The sequence below is a fragment of the Malaclemys terrapin genome, chromosome 1 (genome assembly GCF_027887155.1).
Source record: "Malaclemys terrapin pileata isolate rMalTer1 chromosome 1, rMalTer1.hap1, whole genome shotgun sequence".
Taxonomy (NCBI): domain Eukaryota; kingdom Metazoa; phylum Chordata; order Testudines; family Emydidae; genus Malaclemys; species Malaclemys terrapin.
Window position 1 is genome coordinate 340215116 of NC_071505.1, and position 21879 is coordinate 340236994.

Here is a 21879-nt window from a genome sequence, read left to right on the forward strand (position 1 = left end):
CAGAGCCCAGTGATGGGGGTGTGCTGTGCACCAAGGACGATGTACTAGGCAAGTCTTGGCGGGACGGCTTGGAAGCGAGACGAAGGGCAGCCTCCATGCGGTGAGCCCGCAAACGAATATCCTGCTCTTTCTGAGTCCTGGGTCGAAAATGTTTGCAAACACAACACTTGTTCTTCACATGTGATTCCCCAAGCACTTGAGGCAGCTGCTATGGGTCACTTACAGGCATAGGCCTGTTACAGTCCGCACAGGGCTTAAACCCGGGAGACTGGGGCATGCCCTGCCTGAGGCGAAGTCCCCACTGGGACTCTAACTTCTGACTCTTAACAACTACTTAACACTAACTACTGTAAACAACTATTTACAAGGCCCTAAGGCTTAAGTCAGAAGAGAGGAAACCGCTAGCCCTTGCTATGCAAAGAAAGGCACACTGACTAACCACCACGGGGGGTAAGAAAGAACTGAGAGACGTAGGGCCAGTAGTGCCTGATATAAGGAAATATGAGCCCAGCACTCAAGAGAGCATCACAGCCGGCCCTATGGATACCGCCAAGGCAAAAATCTCCGATGACCGCGCACATGGGTGCGTGCACATCTACAATGGAATCGACATGAGCAAGCATTCAAGAACATTAATTTCAGCTACAGAAGAAAGGGTTCTTCATTGTTGTGGAGAATAATTACACAAATTGGCAATGTAAGAACAGCTATTTAAAAAGACCCAATTGTTAAATTACCTATAATCACTTCGCTCATCTGTTTTTATTCCAGGCCAATCCTTCTTTAAGTATTGACTAGCCAACTTCTGAATGCCCTATAAAAAATAAATAAAAAGACTGTGTTAAAAACAAATAAGAGAATGTACTATAAAAAGGAGTTGCACTATAATAATCTTATACAAATAAAAAAATCTGACATTTTAACAAACAACCCAGTAAACTATAATTTTAATAAACTAATGTAATATACAACGATTCCTCTTTCCACGTATATCTTTTTATATTTTTGCTTTGTATTGGGGTATGTTGATTCACTTTATTTGGTTTTATGGCAACGTTATTAGCTTTGTTTTATACATACTATCCTAATCACTTTGTAGACAAATAATTCGTTAGAATATTCAACATGGAGAATGTGTGTGACTAAAATAAATAGCATGAAATACATATAAATTCAGATGTTACGGATTAATAAAAAATATCTACTGTAATTATACATGTATAAGTTATCCTAATACAATAACAAATTTCCTATAGAAAATATAATAAAAAGTATACTACAATAAATATGTAACTAAAAACCCCTCAGCTTAAAATCAGATTCTGGAAACAAATTTCTTTAACTGAGTTCAGACCCACAAGACACTGAACGCCCTCAACTCTCATGGAAGGTAACGGGAGTTGAGGGAGCTCAATTCCTGACAGGATCAGGCCCTAATTTAGAGTATAAATTTAAATGCCTCTAAACTGGAGATTGAAACATACAGTTTACTTATAATGATTTATGCTGTTTACTTTCTGCAACTCTCATCAATGACATCAGTTTCATTTTCAGGTTCTCAGTGAAGCTATGTTTGGTTTGCAAACACTAAAGGGGAACCTCTGGTATAAAAAATATTCACTTTCCTTGTAATTTAAAACATACGGAACCATTTATATAGGTCTTATTGCATCTTTTAATGCAATCTAATTTTTGGACCAAATTTGATTCACAGTATCCTTTTAAATGTAGAAGTGGTCAACAGATTGGAGGAAAGCAGCTAGAGAGAAGGTTTTCTTTCCAAGATTTCCATCCCTCAGCTTCTGAACCTGCTCAACAGAATGTGTTGACTTTTTACTTGATTGTTTCATGAGTTGAGTGCCATAGGAAGAATAAAGTGGCCAACAGAATACATGCCAACTCTGTTAGTATGTACAGACAATGGGTTTAATGAAACTAGTGGCAAAACTTCCTGTGGCAGCTGATATCCAGCATGATAAAGGCCAAATTACTGAATGAATATTAAAGTTAAGAGCACAGTTAGCTGAAAATTTATCAGCTACTTAAGACAATTCATGCGTAAGTTAAATGCAACAAATAATTATTTTGGATGCACAGGTAAAACAGAGCATAATTTGGCTTGCAGATATTCTATTGCTGATGATGCATGAGATAGAAACAAACTTGAAGGTCAGAGAGCAGCATGAGGTTGTTGAACTGGTGATTTATTTCTGAACTGAGCACACACAACATGGAAATCTGTGAGGCAATATGAATGTAAAGCTTCAGCAGTTTTGAGCAGGGCTGTCAAACGATTAAAAAAATTAATCACAATTAATCACCGTTTTAATTTCATTGTTAAACAACAACGGAATACCAGTTTAAATTCATTATAAATATTTTTGGATGTTTTCCTACACTTTCAAATATATTTATTTCAATTACAACGCAGAATACAAAGTGTAAAGTGCTCACTTTATATTATTGTTTTTTATTACAAATATTTGCTCTGTAAAAAAAAGAAACAACAATTCGAAGCATGAAGGAGCACAGAAACGTTTAATGTATCTGGCATGTAAATACCTTGCAATGCTGGCTACAACAGTGCCATGCGAACACCTGTTCTCACTTTCAGGTGACATTATAAATAAGTAGTGGGCAGCATTATCTCCCATAAATGTAAACAAACTTGTTTGTCTTAGCGATTGACTGAACAAGAAGTAGGACTGAGTGGACTTGCAAGCGCTAAAGTTTTACATTGTTTTGTTTTTAGTGCAGTTATGTAAACAAAAAAAGTAATTCTACATTTGTAAGTTGCATTTTCATGATAAAGAGATTGCACTACAGTACTTGTATGAGTTGAACTGAAAAATACTATTTCTTATATTTTTTACAGTGCAAATATTTGTAATAAAAATAATACAAAGTGAGCACTGTACACTTTTGTATTCTGTGCTGTAATTGAAATAAATACATTTGAAAAGGTAGAACATCCAAAAATATTAATAATAAAATACCAATTCAAAATAATTATAAACAGTGCGATTAAAGCTGCAATTAATTTTTATAATCAAGTTAATTTGTTTTGAGTTAATCGCTTGAGTTAACTGCAATTAATTGACAGCCCTATTTTTGAGTCATTTTTCAGGATAGAACCACACTTAAACAATATGCCCACTGCAGTCTTTACGCAAGTGGGTCTTTGTCTGGCTAGCTGGAAGAAAAGGTGGGAAGAGGTGGCATTTATAGGGATGGACAGGAAGCAGTTTGGACCAGGTCAGGACAAGATCATTGCATTTGCCCTTCCTGCTGACCAGAAGAGAGGCACGTATTTATATTGTATGCAGCCACAGAGAGGCCCACTTTACCTCAATAAGGCTGGCTGTTGGCAAAATGTGATATCAAGTCAGTTTTTCTATTACTGCCAATTCATCCTTCCAATTTTAGCCTGTTGGGTTTCTGTTTTGAGAGCCAGTTTTATTTCGAAAAGTCACTTCCAATGGGATTATCCATCTCCAGCTCACTATCTGAAAAATTGGCAGTGGTGCAGGAGTCAGTATGGAAGGGACATGGTTATTGGATAAATTGGATTCAAAAATGATTTGAAGGAAAACATCACTTATGGGAGCTGAATAAGGTGGGTTTGGGGCTCCTATGTTTTCTCAGCAGGCAACCAACTCCCTCCTTTTCTTGGCCTCTTAAGGGAGCCGAGGAAGGGTTTGGGGCACCTATGTCTGGATCAGCAGGGACCCCTGCACCGTACAGTTTGTTGCCAGGTACGCCTAGATATTATACGTGAATAAAACTGCAGACTAACTAAACCGCATCCACAGCTTCCTGACTTTCTTCCGATGTGGATGGACCATGTCAGTTCAATCCATAATTCTTTTACAAAAAATTATCAACTAGCAGTTCAAATAAATGCAACATAATATACCTTTTTAGAACATTTCATATAAAAACAGTAATTGCTGTAAGCAAATGTACTATTTTCAGCTAAACTCGTACAGTAAGTTCACATTCCTATTCAAAAGGACACATTCAGTAAATAGTGCAAGATCTTCCTTGTTCGTTTCTCAATGACACTTGCTGTTTTGCCTCTCAAAAGATCACCAAAACAAAGAATACCACTGTTCAGCTCAAGCTGGGAAACCTACTGATTGTTTAACCTTTGGCCCATTTCGACTTAGCATGCAGTCTAGGAGTGTGCTCAGTGCTTGCCCACAGGTCACACTGCGCTCTTCATTCAAGGAGTTGAGATTCTAATGTTTAAATTCGTGAAAAACCATTAAGAGACGTCATAACTGAAGTCTACAGAATTGTCTGACTTGTAAATGATGTATCAAAAGGTTCATTATTTATCATTTGTATATAGTTTCATAGAGATGGATGGCTCTTCACTGGACAAATAGAGATTCTCTACAAGAGTTTACAATCTAAGGGCCTGAAGCCCATTGAACTAAACAACCCCATTGACTCAATTAACTTTGATCAGAGCCTAACTTAAGATCATTAGGTCATGTTCATAATTCTAGTGACCAAAGCCAACAGTATCTGAAATATTATTTAATATTTATATAATCAAAGCATTGAGAAGCCCTATTAGGACTGCCACAATACTGTGCAGGCACTATAAAAACACACACCGTGCAAGCCATAGTTCTTGTTTCAAATACATCTTACAATCTTAGAAATATCAAAGCAAAAAGTTTTACAAAGATGCAAATATAGACTTTTATAAATAGTGTAAGACAGAACTTCCCAATCTGCATAAAAAGAACAATAAAGCTATTCAGAAAAAAGTGACTGCTGCCTTTCATGAAGCCGGCTTCACAGACAGAAGAGGTTTAGCTAACAAAATCCAAGTGTACTGGATCCATAAATTAATCTGCTGTTCCACAGGGATTATTACTGGAACAGTCCATTTCTACCAGGGTAGTATCTATCATAGCATTTGCATCAGATCTTCAGTAGATTTTAGATGGCTTTAACGATAAGATTTGAGTCAGTTCCATTTATTCATAAAAGCCTTAAGAAAACACATTGGTTTCATGAGCAAGGATTACAATTTCTAATATGGGGGAGTAAAAACATTATAATGGTGTCAATATATAGTGAAGCACAACAAAAACCAGGAGTAACCTCTGCTTGCAACATGTTGAAGATTCAAATGTGCAGTGCCTGGTGACTTTCAGCTTCCAACTTCCTGGAAAGCAAACTCAGTTTTTTAACATGACAAACATAAAATTGTCTAAGCCTAGATTTCGAAGCTAGAAAATCCCATGTACATTTTCAATAGTGGCTCCCTCTAGCAAGACACTTATCCTCTTTGTGTCTTGGTTTCACCCTCTGTAAAATGGAGATACTATCATTTTTCAATTCTTCACATCATAAATATGCCAATCTTTCCCTTTGGGAAGAATTTTAAGACTTTATGAAGTACAGAGCTTGAAAAAATGCCATCTATTAGCCAGAGGGCAGTCTGAACAATGTGGATTAACCATGTGAGGTTACCCAGGGTAATGCCTGTACTAGTTGGCATATTAGGGGTTAAGAGCTCAATGCAAAATTCCTTCTACTTAAAGAAAACATTAGAATATCTACAAAATAGAAAGGCAAACTGATGTTTAATCTATATCGGAATAAGTTTCCAGTGCAGTCACCACTATTTGACTTTCCACGTCCCCTTATATTATCTAAGGAATTATATAGAACTATCTAAAGAATATCTAAACACTCCACAGAGAAGCTAAGACTGGCCACAGAAAAAGAATTGGAAACCATTTGCCATAAAAACAAAAGGCTGGACATTAACCAGACTTTGCCATATTAAAGAAATAAACCAATTAGAATAAACTGGATAACATGGGAGGAAAAGAAGACTTTCAGACATTTATTTTGGTATTCTCCCAAAACAAAAGAATATTGGGAAGAAATCAGATGATCTTAAACACAAATGTAAACAATTACTTTCAAGAGGATCCCAAGATCTTTATTATTCAAGAGATGAAAGATATCAAAGACTTAAATTACTGCCAGAGTAATTATTTTGTTAATAAACATAATTTTACACCCCTGGCAAGTAAGTTGAACATCAAGGATTGGGCACAATAAAAAACATGATATACAAATCTCTGCCGTCAGCCTTACAAAAACAGTTCACATACAAGTGACGGCTCTAGAGGCATGGAGCCACTGCTTTTCAACAGAGTCATTGGGAGAGAGCAAGTTATCCATTAGCACCTGAGACATAACCATTGATCAATGGCAGAAGGCACTTTAGAGCCCACCTGAGGTAACTGTTGTGTTTCTGAAAGTACATAATAGGACAACGGTTGCTTTTCTTTTTCAGTATTAGGGGAATCACTTGAATAGGAAGGTATCTTTTTTCTGTTCAAAGCATTTCTTCTACAATTCCAATCTTTAATATGGAAGCTATCCCTGCTCATGAACAGTATCATGAAAAGAATAATTGGAAAGAGATAAGGAAAGGGTCAGGAGGCAGCATGGAATGCTGTTTTAGTTCGATAATCTCTAGCAGCCAGTGATTCAGTAATCTTTTCCAAGCACTGGTCCTGAATCAGTAATTGTAAAGAAAATAATCCTGTGTCTAAGACGTATGCATGCTAGTCAGTTTAGTTGGTCCTCAAGAGCAATGTCAGTCAAAGGACTTACTTGCAAAATATGTGACCTTAAACTACTTTGGAATCATGTGGCACCATTCTATTTATCAAACACTGTACCTCAGGGCACATAATATTTCTGCTGTTGAGCTCTCTTATGGCAGGAACAAGGCTACTCCCAATGCAACTCACTTCAGTAAACACTAGAAAAGTTTGAAAGAAAGCTGTACTTCTCAAAGCCTACAATTAAGAGCTTTCAGGTAGAAGCATCACTAGAAACACGCAATTTATTCTGCAGTGAAGTCACTAATATTTTTACTGAATTAAATCCTTGTTATCAGGCCTGGCCATTGCTTAGATAGTTGACTAAAAAGAGTCTTTACAAATATTGGGTAAGTTAGATGTTGGAAAATGCATCTGTCCATAAATGTAAATATAAAGCAGAGTAAAACTAACTTGGCTTCCATAATCACAGAAAGATAGTGCCAGTAAAGGAAGGCTCCAAAACTAAATTCTACTATTAACTATTTAAGACTGAAAAACACATGTGGCCCATTCCAAGGTTAGTGAAATAAACAAGAGGGGAAAAAATGTATAAAAACCAAAAACATAAGGGGACTAAAACTAGCTGTCAAAGCTTGCAGATGTAAGACACTATAATGAAAAAAAAAAAAAAAATCTAGTCAGAGCAGTTGTCAAAAAGGACCTATATTTTAAATAGCCATCTTTTATCAGGTTTTCAAGATGATATATAAGGAACTTAGAAAAATTTGTGCAGGAAGAAGAGAAATTAACATTACTAATTAAAGAGACCCAAACTACAGAAATGACAATAGTATGAGACAAAATTAAACATGCTCTATTATCAAATTTGCCTTAAAACACACCAGACTTTTAAAAACTACAGATAAACACAAACTGAAAATCTGCAATGAATATAGAAATGTGCTAGAAGGAAAAACGAGGAAACTACTGTCTAGTCAGTCTGATGTCTAACCTAAGCAAAATATTCACGACATTTACTAGCAAAAGAGTAGATACATTAACATTTACAGAATGGTGTACGAGAGTCCAATACCACATTGTCTATGAAAAATCAGCCAAAACAAATCAAATAGTCTTCTTGGAAGCAATTTCTAATTCAGCAAATACAGCAGATATAGTACAGTGGACAGCAACCAAACATTCAGTATAGGGCTGCACAAACTTAATGAATTGGTTAATTAGCAGTGTTGGCTGACAAAGAGAGAACTGATAGTATTAATTGTTAAGAACTTCAAGAGGGATCAGTGAGTTTAAAAATAGCTTAGATAACATTAATGAGAATGATACAGGGAATATACCCCAAAAATACAAGATGCAAACTGAATGACAGATGTGGACTTTTGGCTCTGAGAGACAGTGATGTCTCAGCCATCAAAATGACCTATGGTACTAAATGCCTTATGTTTCTAGAATCCTTTATACAGTATATTGCACTTTCCACAAACAATTAAATAAGTCATTAAATCCCAAGAACACACACAAGTGCAAACAAACTGATGTTTGTCTGCATGTACTGACCTAATGTTGAAACTACTTTCTTTCATGTTAGGCAGGCATTACCTAACACTAACCATGGTCTAGTTATTTTACATACACCATAATGACATCAAGGTCCATAGCCAGATACGAAGGGTGGTTTGCCATAGGGTGCAGCTCAGTTAAGGTTTAACAGTCTACGTCAGAGGGTAGGATCAAGTTGTTTGTGTTTATCATCAGAAAAGAATGGGAGATAGGCTTAGTAAATGGTAAGTAAGCTGACATGTGGAAGGATTTGGCTAGGGATGTGTCATGGGGGTATACTTCTTCATTTCCTACCTCTCATCATAATACTAAATAAATGTATGGTTGAGTAAACTAATTATGCTCCTGTTAAGAGGGTATGTATAAATTGTTATAGTTTTAATTACAATGTACTTTGAACATTTTTGTGAATCAATATACTTTTTAATTATGATGGAATTCGAACATATTTGTTCACTTTAAAATTTAGTCACTGTAACATACATATCATTGAAAAAAGGAGGGGAATTTGAACATAAATAGGAGTTAACGTAAAGTGATAGTGTGGAGGAATGTTGGCACTAGGCTTATTGTGTACAATTTTTTAAAAGGGACTATGTGACTTTCAAAGACGTAAGTCAGTTAAGTGCTTTTGAAAACTGAACCTACCATTCTTCAAGGGCATTATGGGGGGTGGGAATCCTGAAATTATGACCTCTGAGCTTACTTATTTGACTTGTTGTGTTTGCTTAACTATTTTTATTTAAATATAAATCAAAAGTCTCAAGACAATAAAGATTGATTTAAAAGGACTTATCTGGAATCTCAAGCCATGAGGACTATTCCATTATTTAGTGAGCATTTTGCATGGGAAATATCAAACACTAAAAAAAAAAGCACAACTATTTTATAAAGGCATTATTACTGCAAATATTAGAGTCTTAAATGTCATGATAGGTATTGGAATTATGCCAAGTCTCCAAAAGTGAGGTACTCCACAAAATATTTATGGAAGCCTGTTCTTCCAAAAGTTAGTAATATAGTAATTCTTGAATCTGAATGTAATAGTCTAAAAGAGGTAGTGTTCCGTAGAATGGTCTGAACTATTTTATAGAAGTAGAAATAATGGCTGGAAGCAATGCAGTTTTCTTGATCTTCATAAATTGTGTTAGAATACATATTTTCCACTTCAATTTTATATTGCAAAAAAAAAACTGAACTTGTTTTATTCTGTAAAGATCAGTTGCTAGTTAATTCTGTAGGTGGCTTGCTATTATTCACCTTTTGGCCTCTTCACAACTGAACAGGCTGGTATTTTACATCATGTGAACCTTTAACTAAGTAGTTCCCACAGAATTACAAATCATTTATGTAGTCTGATGTTTTATGTGGTCCAGGCCTTACTTTCTTTCCATTTTAAAATGGCTGGCAAACAAGTTTTGCATAGGCTGCCATCATGGAGAGGTTGTCAAATTGGTTAATACATTTAAGTTTCGTTATTTAGAGGTTATTTTATCAGTTGCAATACATTTTCTGCTAAGTAATCAACCTCAGAACTTCTCTATTTTTAGAGCTAGAATCAAATTAAGACTAGAGCTGGTTGAAATGTTTTGGACTAATACTTTATTTAAAAAAAAATGCAGCCTTGGGTTGACAAACTATTTGCAAATTTGATACGAATTTGCCAATAGTTTCAGCCAAAAAAAAAAAGGGAGGTGGGGTGGGAGGGGACACTACATTCACAAAGGACTTCGGCACCATTAGGCACTGTTTACAATAGGAACAGAGGAATCCTTATATCAACTAGCTTAGTGGTTAGGGCACTCACCTGTGATGCGAGACCCAGGTTCAAATCCTCACTCTGGAGCCCAAACTTGAACCTAGGTCTTCCTATCTCCCATTTGAGTGTTCGAACCATCAGGTTATAGAGTCATTCTCAGGCTATATCTACACTTAAAGCCTCAGTCGAACCGGGGTTAGGGCTGCATAGTTGTCTCTCTCAGGGACATGGATTTCGCAGTGTAGACCAGCTCTCATTCTCTCTCGCTGGCTCAATGACTATTCAAGTATTTTATACAAAGTGGAACAGCTTTTGCAGGAGAGATTGAAGGAGACACCCCAGAACACCCTAGAGTGGTCAAGGCACTCACCTGGGAGGAGGAGACATGGGTTCAAGTTCCTGCTCCAAAGCCACTGCAACCAATTCTGTGAATCTGGCCCTTTGCTTTCATTAAAGAAGTTTTAATTACCCAAAATTGAAATGACACTTTTGTAGACCCAAAACCAAATTTTTATACTATCTTCAGTTGTTGAATTGTTTTTTTTAAATCAGTTTTACATCCAGTATACCAAAAAAAAGCAATTATTCATACAGCCCTAATTAAGACACCCATGCTCAACAATATACTTTCTTTCTTTTGACTCTGCCATTTATTATTACATGCAGACAAAAACACCTGTCAGGGATGGTCTAGGTATACTTAATCCTGTGTCAGGAGGGAACGGATTGGATGATCTTTTGAGGTCCCTTCCAGCCCTACATGTCAATGATTCTGCGATTCTCAATCAAGATGAAATATGTAACCAACCGAAATGCAATGTAAAGGGCTAGCAAGTCATTGTTTTAGGTGGTTTATAAGATTACAGCATGGCTGGATCAGATACTTTGACTTTTAAAATCCAAGTACAGCTGCCATTTCTGAATGCAAATGACATGTCTTCAATAAGTTTTACTGTTCTCCACATGGAACTATTAAGAGGCTATTCAAAACTTGCATTTAAGTTTTTCCTCGTCTTTCTTAATAGTTGATTCTAAAAGGTCCTTTCTTTTCTCAACCATATCTTTATGCACCTAACTTCCAAAAGATCTCATTTTGAACACTGTTGAAAGACGTTAGATCCTATACCATAATTCTCTTTCACACAATATTATTAAAAAGTAATTCTTCTCACTCTTATGTGATTGCTTCTCCAACTATATGTGCTGATCCAACTGTTCTCCATCTCTAGTTACTATTAAATAAAGTACAAATTTTCATCAGTACTTCATAAAACATGTAATAAAATGAAAAGAATTAATCTGCGTACAGCGTTCTCTAGTGAACATTATCAATATGACAGTTCCATCACAGTGCCATACTAAACCAACATATCACTAAACATCCCAAGTGAGGTGGCATGCTATATGGGTCCTAATACAGAGTTTTATCTGTATAAGCTACAACTTTAGCAGAAAACTGAAATAGTGCAAATAAAACATCCTCTAAAAAAACAAGGAGTCTGGTGGCACCTTAAAGACTAACAGATTTATTTGGGCATAGGCTTTCCTGGGTAAAAACCTCACTTCTTCAGATGCATAGAGTGAAAGTTACAGATGCAGGCATTATATACTGGCATTAAAGTTACAGATGCAGGCCTTATATACTGACACATGGAGAGCAGGGAGTTACTTCTCAAGTGGAGAACCAGCGTTGACAGGGCAATTCAATCAAGGTGGATGTAGTCCACTCCCAATAATGGATGAGGAGGTGTCAATTCCAGGAGAGGAAAAGCTGCTTCTGTAATGAGCCAGCCACTCCCAGTCCCTATTCAAGCCCAGATTAATGGTGTTAAATTTGCAAATGAATTTTAGTTCTGCTGTTTCTCTTTGAAGTCTGTTTCTGAAGTTTTTTTGTTCAATGATAGTGACTTTTAAATCTGTGATAGAATGACCAGGGAGATTGTAGTGTTCACTTACTGGCTTATGTATGTTACCATTCCTGATGTCCGATTTGTGTCCATTTATTCTTTTGCGGAGGGACTGTCCGGTTTGGCCAATGTTCATGGCAGAGGGGCATTGCTGGCACATGATGGCATATATAACATTAGTGGATGTGCAGGTGAATGAGCCCTTGATGGTGTTGCTGATGTGGTTGGGTCCACGATCTACAACCTATCCTGGAAAATGATCCCTCACTCTCACAGACCTTGGGAGGCAGGCCAGTCCTTGCTTACAGACAACCCCCCAACCTGAAGCAAATACTCACCAGCAACTACACACCACACCACAGAAACACCAACCGAGTAGCAAACCTCGTTGCCTACTCTGTCCCCATATCTACTCTGGCGACACCATCAGAGGACCCAACCACATCAGCCATCATGTGCCAGCAATGCCCCTCTGCCATGTATATTGGCCAAACCGGACAGTCCCTCCAAGTTTTGTTCAATGACCTCCCACCCGAGTCAGGCTTATTTTCTTCAGACTAATACAATGCTTGCAGAGGCTGAATTCTTAAGCCAATTTTTTGCATATTTAAATAAAGAAAATAACTGTACTTTACTAATACAGCCTGGTTAAAAGTTATTAGTTTCGTAGTTTCATTTTCTATTTTTATGACATGAACATATACATACTAAAACTAGCCTTACACGGATCATGAAAATTAGTTAGACCAAGGACAGTATCTACCTACACACTTATGTACGTGACAATGATGATTCTGTTTGGCCAGACATCTGGGTCAGGATTGCCCAGTAGCATGAGGAAGGAGAGACCGAGTGCATGGGCTCGCACATGTGGAACTTCTAGGTGCTCTCCTTCCTACAGTGTGCATGAAGGGGTGAGACCAGTCTGCAGGCCAATTCCATTGGCAAAAGAGCTGGGAGAAGCCACTTGCCTCATTTTTTGGTGCTTTTGTACCTGAGTCATAGCCTGCAGCGGTCTACCTGTTCCTCCACAGGGTGGGAGCCCCGTAAAATGGCAACATCTCTTCTTTTTTGCCTTCTCTTTGCTAGTAAATTTTGTCCTCACAAATGGGGACTGGAGTGCTCCCTTTCATTCATTCCAAAAAACAAGCAGACAGAACAGAGGAGTCCTGCTGTGGCAGGCAGCATAGAGGCTCCCTACATTTACAGTGCTTTCAACCCCGTCTGGGAAGTTTTTCTGACAAAGTGGGATTAGTGTAAGGAGCTGCATGCTGCTGTGACTTTGGGGAGACAGAAAAGAAATTAAAAAGCTTAAGCACTAACATGACAGGAGAAATCCAGCAGAGGGCATCAAAACTCTTCATGATTCTGATTGGCCAGCTTCTGCCCGCTGATCTGCAAGTCCTTAAGACAGACCTATCTGTAGTGAACCTTTATCCAGGAATGCAGAAAAAATTTACTTATCCTGGGCAAGCAAAATTTTGCAAAGATATTCCAAGCAAGAATGGAATTTAATTGAAATAGCACCAATTCCACCTTTCAACAGCTTCACACCCCAATCTCTACCAGATACTTCACAGCAATATACATCTAGTTACCAGGAACAATTTTGATTTTTGAATTTAACATTTTTTTTAACTGCGACAGCAATTTTTTGACATTCCAGTTGAGTTGGTACTAAAATTTAATACATTTTGAAGCATCTGTAAACCCAATGATCTGCTAACCAACATAAGTGGTAAATCACTGTCACACAAATTACTACAACCAAGACTCAACATTTCTGTTCATTTCATGAAACGGTCTATTCTGATCTAATATTTCAGTTTTGATTAATTAAATGTCTGTTTGATTGGTATTACAATAAAACCATTAACCATTCTCAAAACAGGTGGAACTGTATCATGGAATGGATCAATGGTCAAATTAGTGCAACTGTACCTTTTGTGATTTCCTGTCCAGACTGAGGAGAACCATTGTAGACTGTACCAGTTCAGCCAGGCTTGGCAGGAAATGATACTCCAGGGGTTGCAGAAACCAACTGGAGTATCAGTTACCACTCATAAAAGACATGGCAGGATGTTGTTCAGGTGTTTCAAGTTCTAAATGTTCCAATCAATTTTTTGTTTTGTTTTACAATGATTTTTCTCCTTATGTACACAGGTCCAGAGACCCACAGAACTGATGTGTTGTAATAAGTTCAAACCCATTTTAAGTCCATTAATACCATACGTCCTTCTTAAGATCCCTTTTTATAGCTGCACAGGCCATGGTTAGGAGAAATAATACTAACACCACTGATGATACTGTAAAAGGTTTGTACTGAAAAGATCACTAGCGAATGTAACATTCAAACCACCTTTTAGATCATTTAAAAATCTGTCAAGGATATTTACATTACTGATGCCAGTATTCAACTAGGCAGGTCAAAGTTTATTTCCTGTTTTTTAAAATCAGTAGAGGGGATTTTAGAGCAGTGGTACTCAAACTTTTGTACTGGTGACCCCTTTCACATAGCAAGCCTCTGACTGCGACTCCCCCTTATAAATTAAAAGCACCATTTTATATATTTAATGCTATTATAAATGCTGGAGGCAAAGCGGGGTTTGGGGTGATGGCTGACAGCTCGCGACTCCCCATGTAATATGTTTGAGAACCACTGTTTTAGAGTCTGGATTCTCCATAATTCCTGTAGCCAGATCCTTACTACAGGGGATCCCACCTCCTCAAATTAGCCACTCTAATATTAGCTCAGGTTGCAAGAAGGAGGTTGAAAGCAAGGTGTATCTTTGGAATGAAACTATTTATTTTGTACTTTAAAAAGAAGTTGTTTTATGTGCAAGGTAGTTCTTCAACACTCCTCTCTCATAGAACCTATGGCTACATATATCATGCAGTTTATTTAAAATCATACAATAATCCTTTGGAGAAGATATCTTACACCTGCACCAAAAATCCCCAAACATTCTTTTAACTTTCCTCAAAACAATCACCAGATATTTCAGACTAGTAAGTCCTTCCATCGCAAACAGTATGAGTGGACAGGTTAACAGTGTACACCATACACCTAAATATTTCAACTATGTAAAAGTTTAAGTAAAGGTTGAACAACTTGCAAATCTCCTTTTACAACATCTGTAGTCAAAGAAACCCTGGGGTTTTCTCTTAATAATGAAAACCCCCTCTGTTCCTCTCAGACATTACTGAATATAACAGGCAGTTGCAATTACTGCAGATGTACTGGAGCTTGTGTTTGCATCAAGTACCAATGGTAATGAGCTCTACACCCCAGGATACAGACCTGTTAGGTGCCAAAACATTCACTGAGAAAAAATCTGTTTGAAAATATTTTTCTTCTAAAGTTGCAAAGTCAGCTAAACTCATGTGAGCTGCCAAGAGAATCTAGGTTCAGTTTAGTCAGTCTTTAGTCACATAAATACATTTCTTCCTGTGCAGTTAAAAAAAATAAACTTACAATAAGCACATCTCAAATAAAATTACTACACAATAATTACACTGGTAAAAACAGCTTAAAGAGGAAGAAAGTTTGTGTTCAAATTTTCATAATGAAAATTATTTAGCCTCCTTTGCAACAAACTTACAAATCTGATCATAGGAAGTGTATGCATATTCACATATGAAAACAACAAGGAGTCTGGTGGCACCTTAAAGACTAACAGATTTATTTGGGCATAAGCTTTCGTGAGTAAAAACCTCACTTCTTCGGATGCATAGAGTGAAAGTACATGCATCCGAAGAAGTGAGGTTTTTACTCACGAAAGCTTATGCCCAAATAAATCTGTTAGTCTTTAAGGTGCCACCAGACTCCTTGTTGTTTTTGTAGATACAGACTAACACGGCTACCCCCTGATACTTGTCACATATGAAACTACATTTAAAGACTCAGGGTTGTGACACAAACTGAGAAAAGCAAGGAAATGCACATTTCCCAATGGGGTCTAAACCCAAATAAATCCGTTTTACCCTGTATAAAGCTTATACAGGGTAAACTCATAAATTGTTCGCCCTCTATAACACTGATAGAGAGATATGCACAATTGTTTGCTCCCCCAGGTATTAATACATACTCTGAGTAAATTACTAAATAAAAAGTGATTTTACTAAATACAGAAAATAGGATTTAAGTGGTTCCAAGTGGTAACAGACAGAACAAAGTAAGTCACCAAGCAAAATAAAATAAAATGCACAAATCTATGTCTAATCAAACTGAATACAGATAATCTCACCCTCAGAGATTTATGAGGGATGTGTACCATATGTTCTCTAACATTCCGGCACAATAGGTCACATAAAGGAAGCTGTTTAAAAGTGGTGCCCTTACTGGATAGGTATTGAAAGACATATGGTACACTTTCCCTCAACTGTATATTTCCTTGCCCTTCTCAGTTTGTGTCCACAACCTTAACAGCCTTGCAGTGTAGCTTGTGTGTGAACTTTTTCTCATATTGTTCAAAAATAAAACCCAAGCAAATCTTTCAGAATTCTTTGCATTGAGACTGGATTGGCTCTGAAAGAGAAAGCGGAGCAATTAAACCAAAGCAGCTTTGAGATGTTTCAAAAGTTTTTGGGTTAAATCTTTCAAAAAGATTCTCTTACTATTTCTGCTTTCAAAAACTAACACTGTTCTCACACAGCAGAAAAAACAAATTCCCCGATCTACTCTCAAATTGGGTCAAAAGAAAAAAATAGCGATTTAGCTGGTTCTGAAATAGTCCAACAAAATATTTACAACCTTTCAAGAGAACACCTGTCAAGCTTCAGAATTAGTTTCTTGTTGTTAAACCAACATTAGCCTTTGTCTTTTAAAATTTATGAAAAACTAAATACAATGTATATACTTTTTTCATTTTACCAAACATTCAGTTTACTCATGCATCAATGGAATGTCAAGAAACCTCACAAAATTTCAATAGGGAAATCTGAGGTCATGGTTAAAAAGTAAAATAATTTGAAAGCAACTACTTGTAGCATGTACGATGCTTTATTTTAAGTTAAAGAAGAATTTTTAGCAAAGGACCGAAACCAGCTACTTGAAAACAGATTCGTATTTCACAGCTATTATTCTTGTACTGGTATAGAACAGGGATCGGCAACCTTTGGCACATGGCCCACCAGGGTAAGCACCCTGGCAGGCCGGGCCGATTTGTTAATCTGCCGCGTCCGCAGGTTCGGACGAGGGATGTGCTGGACGCCGTTTCCCGCCGCCCCCATTGGCTGGAGCGGCGAACCGTGGCCAGTGGGAGCCGCGATCGGCCGAATCTGTGGATGCAGCAGGTAAACAAACTGGCCCTTCCCACCAGGGTGCTTACCCTGGCGGGCTGTGTGCCGATCCCTGGTACAGAAGATAGCCACTTCTTGGATGTTTCAGTGAAATAAACGGTCTTAAAAACAATGGCAGTCTAAAAACAACAATTATTTCTCCTCCGCCCTCCTGCTCCAATATCCAAGTTATTCCAACCAAACGTGCTTTCACTTTTCTTTACACTAGCACAGTCATTACTGTCTTTCTGGCTCAGGAGGGATCAACATGGCTCCTGAAATCAGCTAAGAGTGGATGAAGCATGGGGATGAAGGGGAAATTGCTAGATGCAAGAATTCCCCCTTCCCCTTAAGGAGAAGTGTTTCCCACCTCTACCGCAATCCCAGAACAAGGGAGATAAGCTAGTTTTGAGCATTTGAGCTAGTACATTTCACTGTAATTATATTATATTACCATTAAAAAAGGTGGTGCGAGAAAGGACATCAAGAGATTTTACATTAAAAAAAAAGTATTCTTGGCTACCCTCTACAGCACATGGTTTCTACACCCACAAAAATATCATTTGGCACTATGCCTATAATACAGCTCTGGCTACCCCTGCCCTAACCCAACCGACTCCCACAAGGAGAGCATTCGAGGCAGGAAGGTTTAAACTAAATTATGAAATCCGGAACCATGTACAGCTAAAGAGTAAGGTCCAAACTATACTATGAAAATTTCCCTCCACTTACTATCCCTCCCACCTTAGGCCTCATGTCAGCAGAATTAATTGACGAGGAGGCTAAATTGAGCTCTTTGCAAAACTCCACCAGTGCAGTGACTATTTTAGGGAATAACAAAGCTTAACAATTTGAAATTGGTCACTCCTTCACTTGATAGTGACTGGCACACACCAAGTTAGTTATTTCACTGGTAAACAGGACTGCTCAATTCTACCTACAAAACAGAGAAATCAGCCATTATTAGCTTTTGACCCATTCTAAAGTCGTACTTAAACTTTACTTAAAACTTTTAAGATTATGCAATAGTTACGTGTAACTGCAGCATCTCAGACTATAGCATGTTCCATTATTTTGTCAAAGGTACAATGTTCATTAATGTTGAGCTTTTTCTTACACTATTTTTGCATGCATTACCAACTTCCACAAGTAGGTAATATTCCTAAATGGAAAAGATAAATGCTAAAGATATAGTGAATCTGCAACTTTAAGGAGTACATCATATACCTACTAGTGCCAACTACTACTGTTTTATCCCCTCACAGTAATCTGGTGCAGATGAGCTTAGGGAACCACAAACAACTAACCCCCTTCCCATCACAAATACATATATCCACTGTGTGGCAAAGGCTGTGAAAAGGATTTACACATCTGCCCAAAGGGTATGGTCAATATAAACAACTGGTCAGTGAAAGTGCTAACAAAGAATGGACTTCTTAGTCACTTCTTTACCCGTAATTAAGACATTTCACCGATACTCCTATGCCATGATCAATTCAGAGAATATTACCTTTAACTAAACCATTCTACTACAACTGCATAGGGATTTCATTAATCCATATACCAAATATGTCAATGGAAGTGACCCTTAGTCTTGTATTTGCACTTTAATGCTTTCAAAAGACACAATGCAATGCAAATGTTCTGCACATTAAAATCCAAATTATACCACAGCATTACTCATATATAATACCACTAAATACAGAGTCAATCAATAAATTAAAGAGAAAAGGAAGAATGAGGAGGTACTGTTATATGAATTCAAATTTAGAAGATACTTCTATTATTATAACAATGTAAAATGTATGACCCCAACAGTGCAAATTTTATTATCTTAAATCTATCTAATGTTCAGCTGACTCAGAATTCTGTATATAGACTGTTTTCGCTGGAAGTAGAACATTATTTCCTCCATCTTCCTTTGCCTAGCCTTAGTCTTTGCAGAATTCAGTTTTTATTTTTTATAATTTTGATGGATATTTTTTCTGTTTTTATCATTTTCAGATTTCACAGTTGTGGGAAGTTACGAGGAAGAGGGTCTACCAAACAGGGAGTCCGACAATAATTATTTAATGACAGTAGAAGTTCGGATTCAAAAAGTTAAAGCTTTACAACAATTAAAACACTAATTGTCAACATCACATATCACACTATACAAAGTAAATGTCCTTAAATCAAACTTCAAGTTCTCAAGAAGCATTTTTCTTATTTTGCCTATCTGTAAATTTCAGTTATTGAGGGAAACATTTTTTCATCCATTTGTGTGTGTATGGTGAAAGCAACGTTTCCCAACATTTACTAATGAAAATTTAATCCTTCTAAGCCTACCTATCCCATACACCTTTGGTATGGCTCCTGGTTTTCAGAACTATTCATGGACTAACTTCACCTTTTCTTATTTTAATTCCACCTACTCTCTAATCATCATCTTCAACCTTGTCCTCCCTTTCTCTCCTTCCTGGGATTTTCCATATTTGTGAACTGGTCTTTGAATTGTGCTGATTGCAATTATATCGTGAAATACCTACTTTTTTCTCGCCTGATGTGATGTAAGGAATAAATGCCTCTTTTAAAATAATATACAAAAGTTAACTAATTTTCAAATATTTTTCTCTTGACATTGTCAATGATAATATTTCATACAAGTTATCCACCACATTTTGTTACCTGTAAAATTTTATACAATAATTATAATATATAGATTAACAGATTAAAAAGCCAAGGTAAAAAATCCCTCTAATTTATTCTATTGTGAAGAAAGTTAAAGATTATGATTGGTATTGTGCATGATTCTAGATTCTATTTCCAGTTCTGACACACACTGTGCATCTTTGGGTACGTCATAATCTCTCTCTCTCTGCCTCATTTTCTCCATCTGAAAAAATGGGTGTAAAATGTACATACCTTTGCCTGGGAAGCTGAGACTTAATCTTTGTAAAGCAATTTATGATTCATGGCCAAAAGCACATGACAAATGTCATATACTTATAAGCACAATAGCTTACACTATTGAAACGCTTAATGTCTAGGCCCAAAAGTCATGAGATAGAAGCCACATCATCACTGCTTTTTTCAGTCTAGATAAAACTTTACATTTTAAAGTAGTATTTTGAGATTTTTTTCATGATGTATCAAAGGAAAGTTACTATAAATATAAAATAAGAACTAATGAGTGCAGACGTCAACTAAAAGGAAAGCAATTAAGAACTGTCCCTGCTAAGTAATATTTTTTTCAAAAATATGCTGTATTCATTTTTTCTTAATCATGGATAATGTCTTATTTTTGATTGTTCACACAATATTAAGTAATGTGATCCTAAAAGACATGAGTACATTTATATTTATGTGCAATATAATCTTTCCATTTATTATTTTTTAATTATATCTGGGTCTGTATGCTCAATTACTCTTCACCAATGGAAAGTTAATTTCTAAACTAAATGTGGGCTTCACAGAAAGATCTGAAAGATTACACGAAAACCTTTTCAGTTAGAATGCTTACATCAACTCTTAAGACAGCAACCTATAAATTAAGTAGCTTGTCTAATTGCCCCATGATGGCATCCAAAGATTCTAGCCTCCCCCACCCTCATACACCAAGATGCAATTCCAGTTGGCCGCACTTTCAACACAGGCCATTATTCACAAGAGTCCGCCCTAATGTTAAAATGAGGTACCAAAGGTCAGGCTCCTAATAATAAAACAAAGACCAAGGTTCTCACACTCACATAAATTCCTAAATCTAGAGGCCACATCAGCAAGCGCACATCGAAAAACCTAGGAAACTTCATCAATAAGTAATGGAGGAAAGAATCAATCAAATCAATGTTGAACTTTCAGATTCTGTATCCCCCAGATTCTAAGCCTGAATATGATCAGAATGAACCGTTCCACCCACTTTGATTTGAAACACATTTCTAACTCAGAAATCTAACCTAAAAAAATGGAATTTCAGTCTACTGTCAAAGCATAATAGCACATGTAAAAATCAATTTCCAATCATTCTGGAGGGGACAGAAAAAGTGTTCAAAAGCACAGGCTAAAAATCCATCTATGCTTGATTATTAATAAGCATAATTTTCAATTCAGAAATCACTGCTTTACCACTTTTTCAAAAGAACCTAACTCTCTCTTGCTGCAGGTTAAGACCATTCTTGTCCTTCCATCAGTGGACATGGAGAACAACTGATCACTGTCCTCTTTATAATAGCACTTAGATTTGAAGGCTTATCAGATCCTCCCTTAGGCTTCTTTTCGCAAAACTAAACACACCCAATTTTTTTAAATCTTTCCTCATAAATCAGGTTTTCTAAACCTCTTATTTTTATTGCTCTTCTCTGGACTCTCTCCAATTTATCCACATCTTTCTTACCATGTGGTGCCCAGAACTGGAGATGGTACTCCAGCTGTGGCCTCACCAGCGCTGAGCAGAGCAGGACAATTACCTCCCAATTGTTTTACATACAGCATTCCTGTTAATACAACCCTGAAGGATATTAGCCTTTCTGGCAACTGTAACACATTGCTGGTTTATATTACACTATAATCCCCAGATCCTTTTCAGCAGTTTTACACCTAGCCAGTTATTCCCCATTTTGTAGTTGTACATTTGATTTTTTAAATTTTATTATTTTGCATTTGTCTTTACCGCATTTCATCTTGTTGATTTCACAACAATTCTCCAATTTGTCAGGGTCCTTTTGAATTCTAGTCCTGTCCTCCAAAGTGCTTGCAATCCCTCCCAATTTAGTGTTATCTGCAAATT

General features: G+C 36.9%; 1 protein-coding gene across 5 annotated transcripts in view; it reads right to left on the reverse strand.

Annotated features, from left to right (window-relative positions):
• FCHSD2 (FCH and double SH3 domains 2) overlaps positions 1–21879 on the reverse strand; it is a 238866-nt gene that overhangs the window by 104407 nt on the left and 112580 nt on the right. For all 5 annotated transcript variants that reach the window (XM_054015857.1, XM_054015856.1, XM_054015855.1 and 2 more), the window contains one exon: positions 738–814. In XM_054015857.1, coding sequence (XP_053871832.1) covers positions 738–814 — 77 coding nt within the window. The remainder of the gene's footprint in view (positions 1–737; positions 815–21879) is intronic.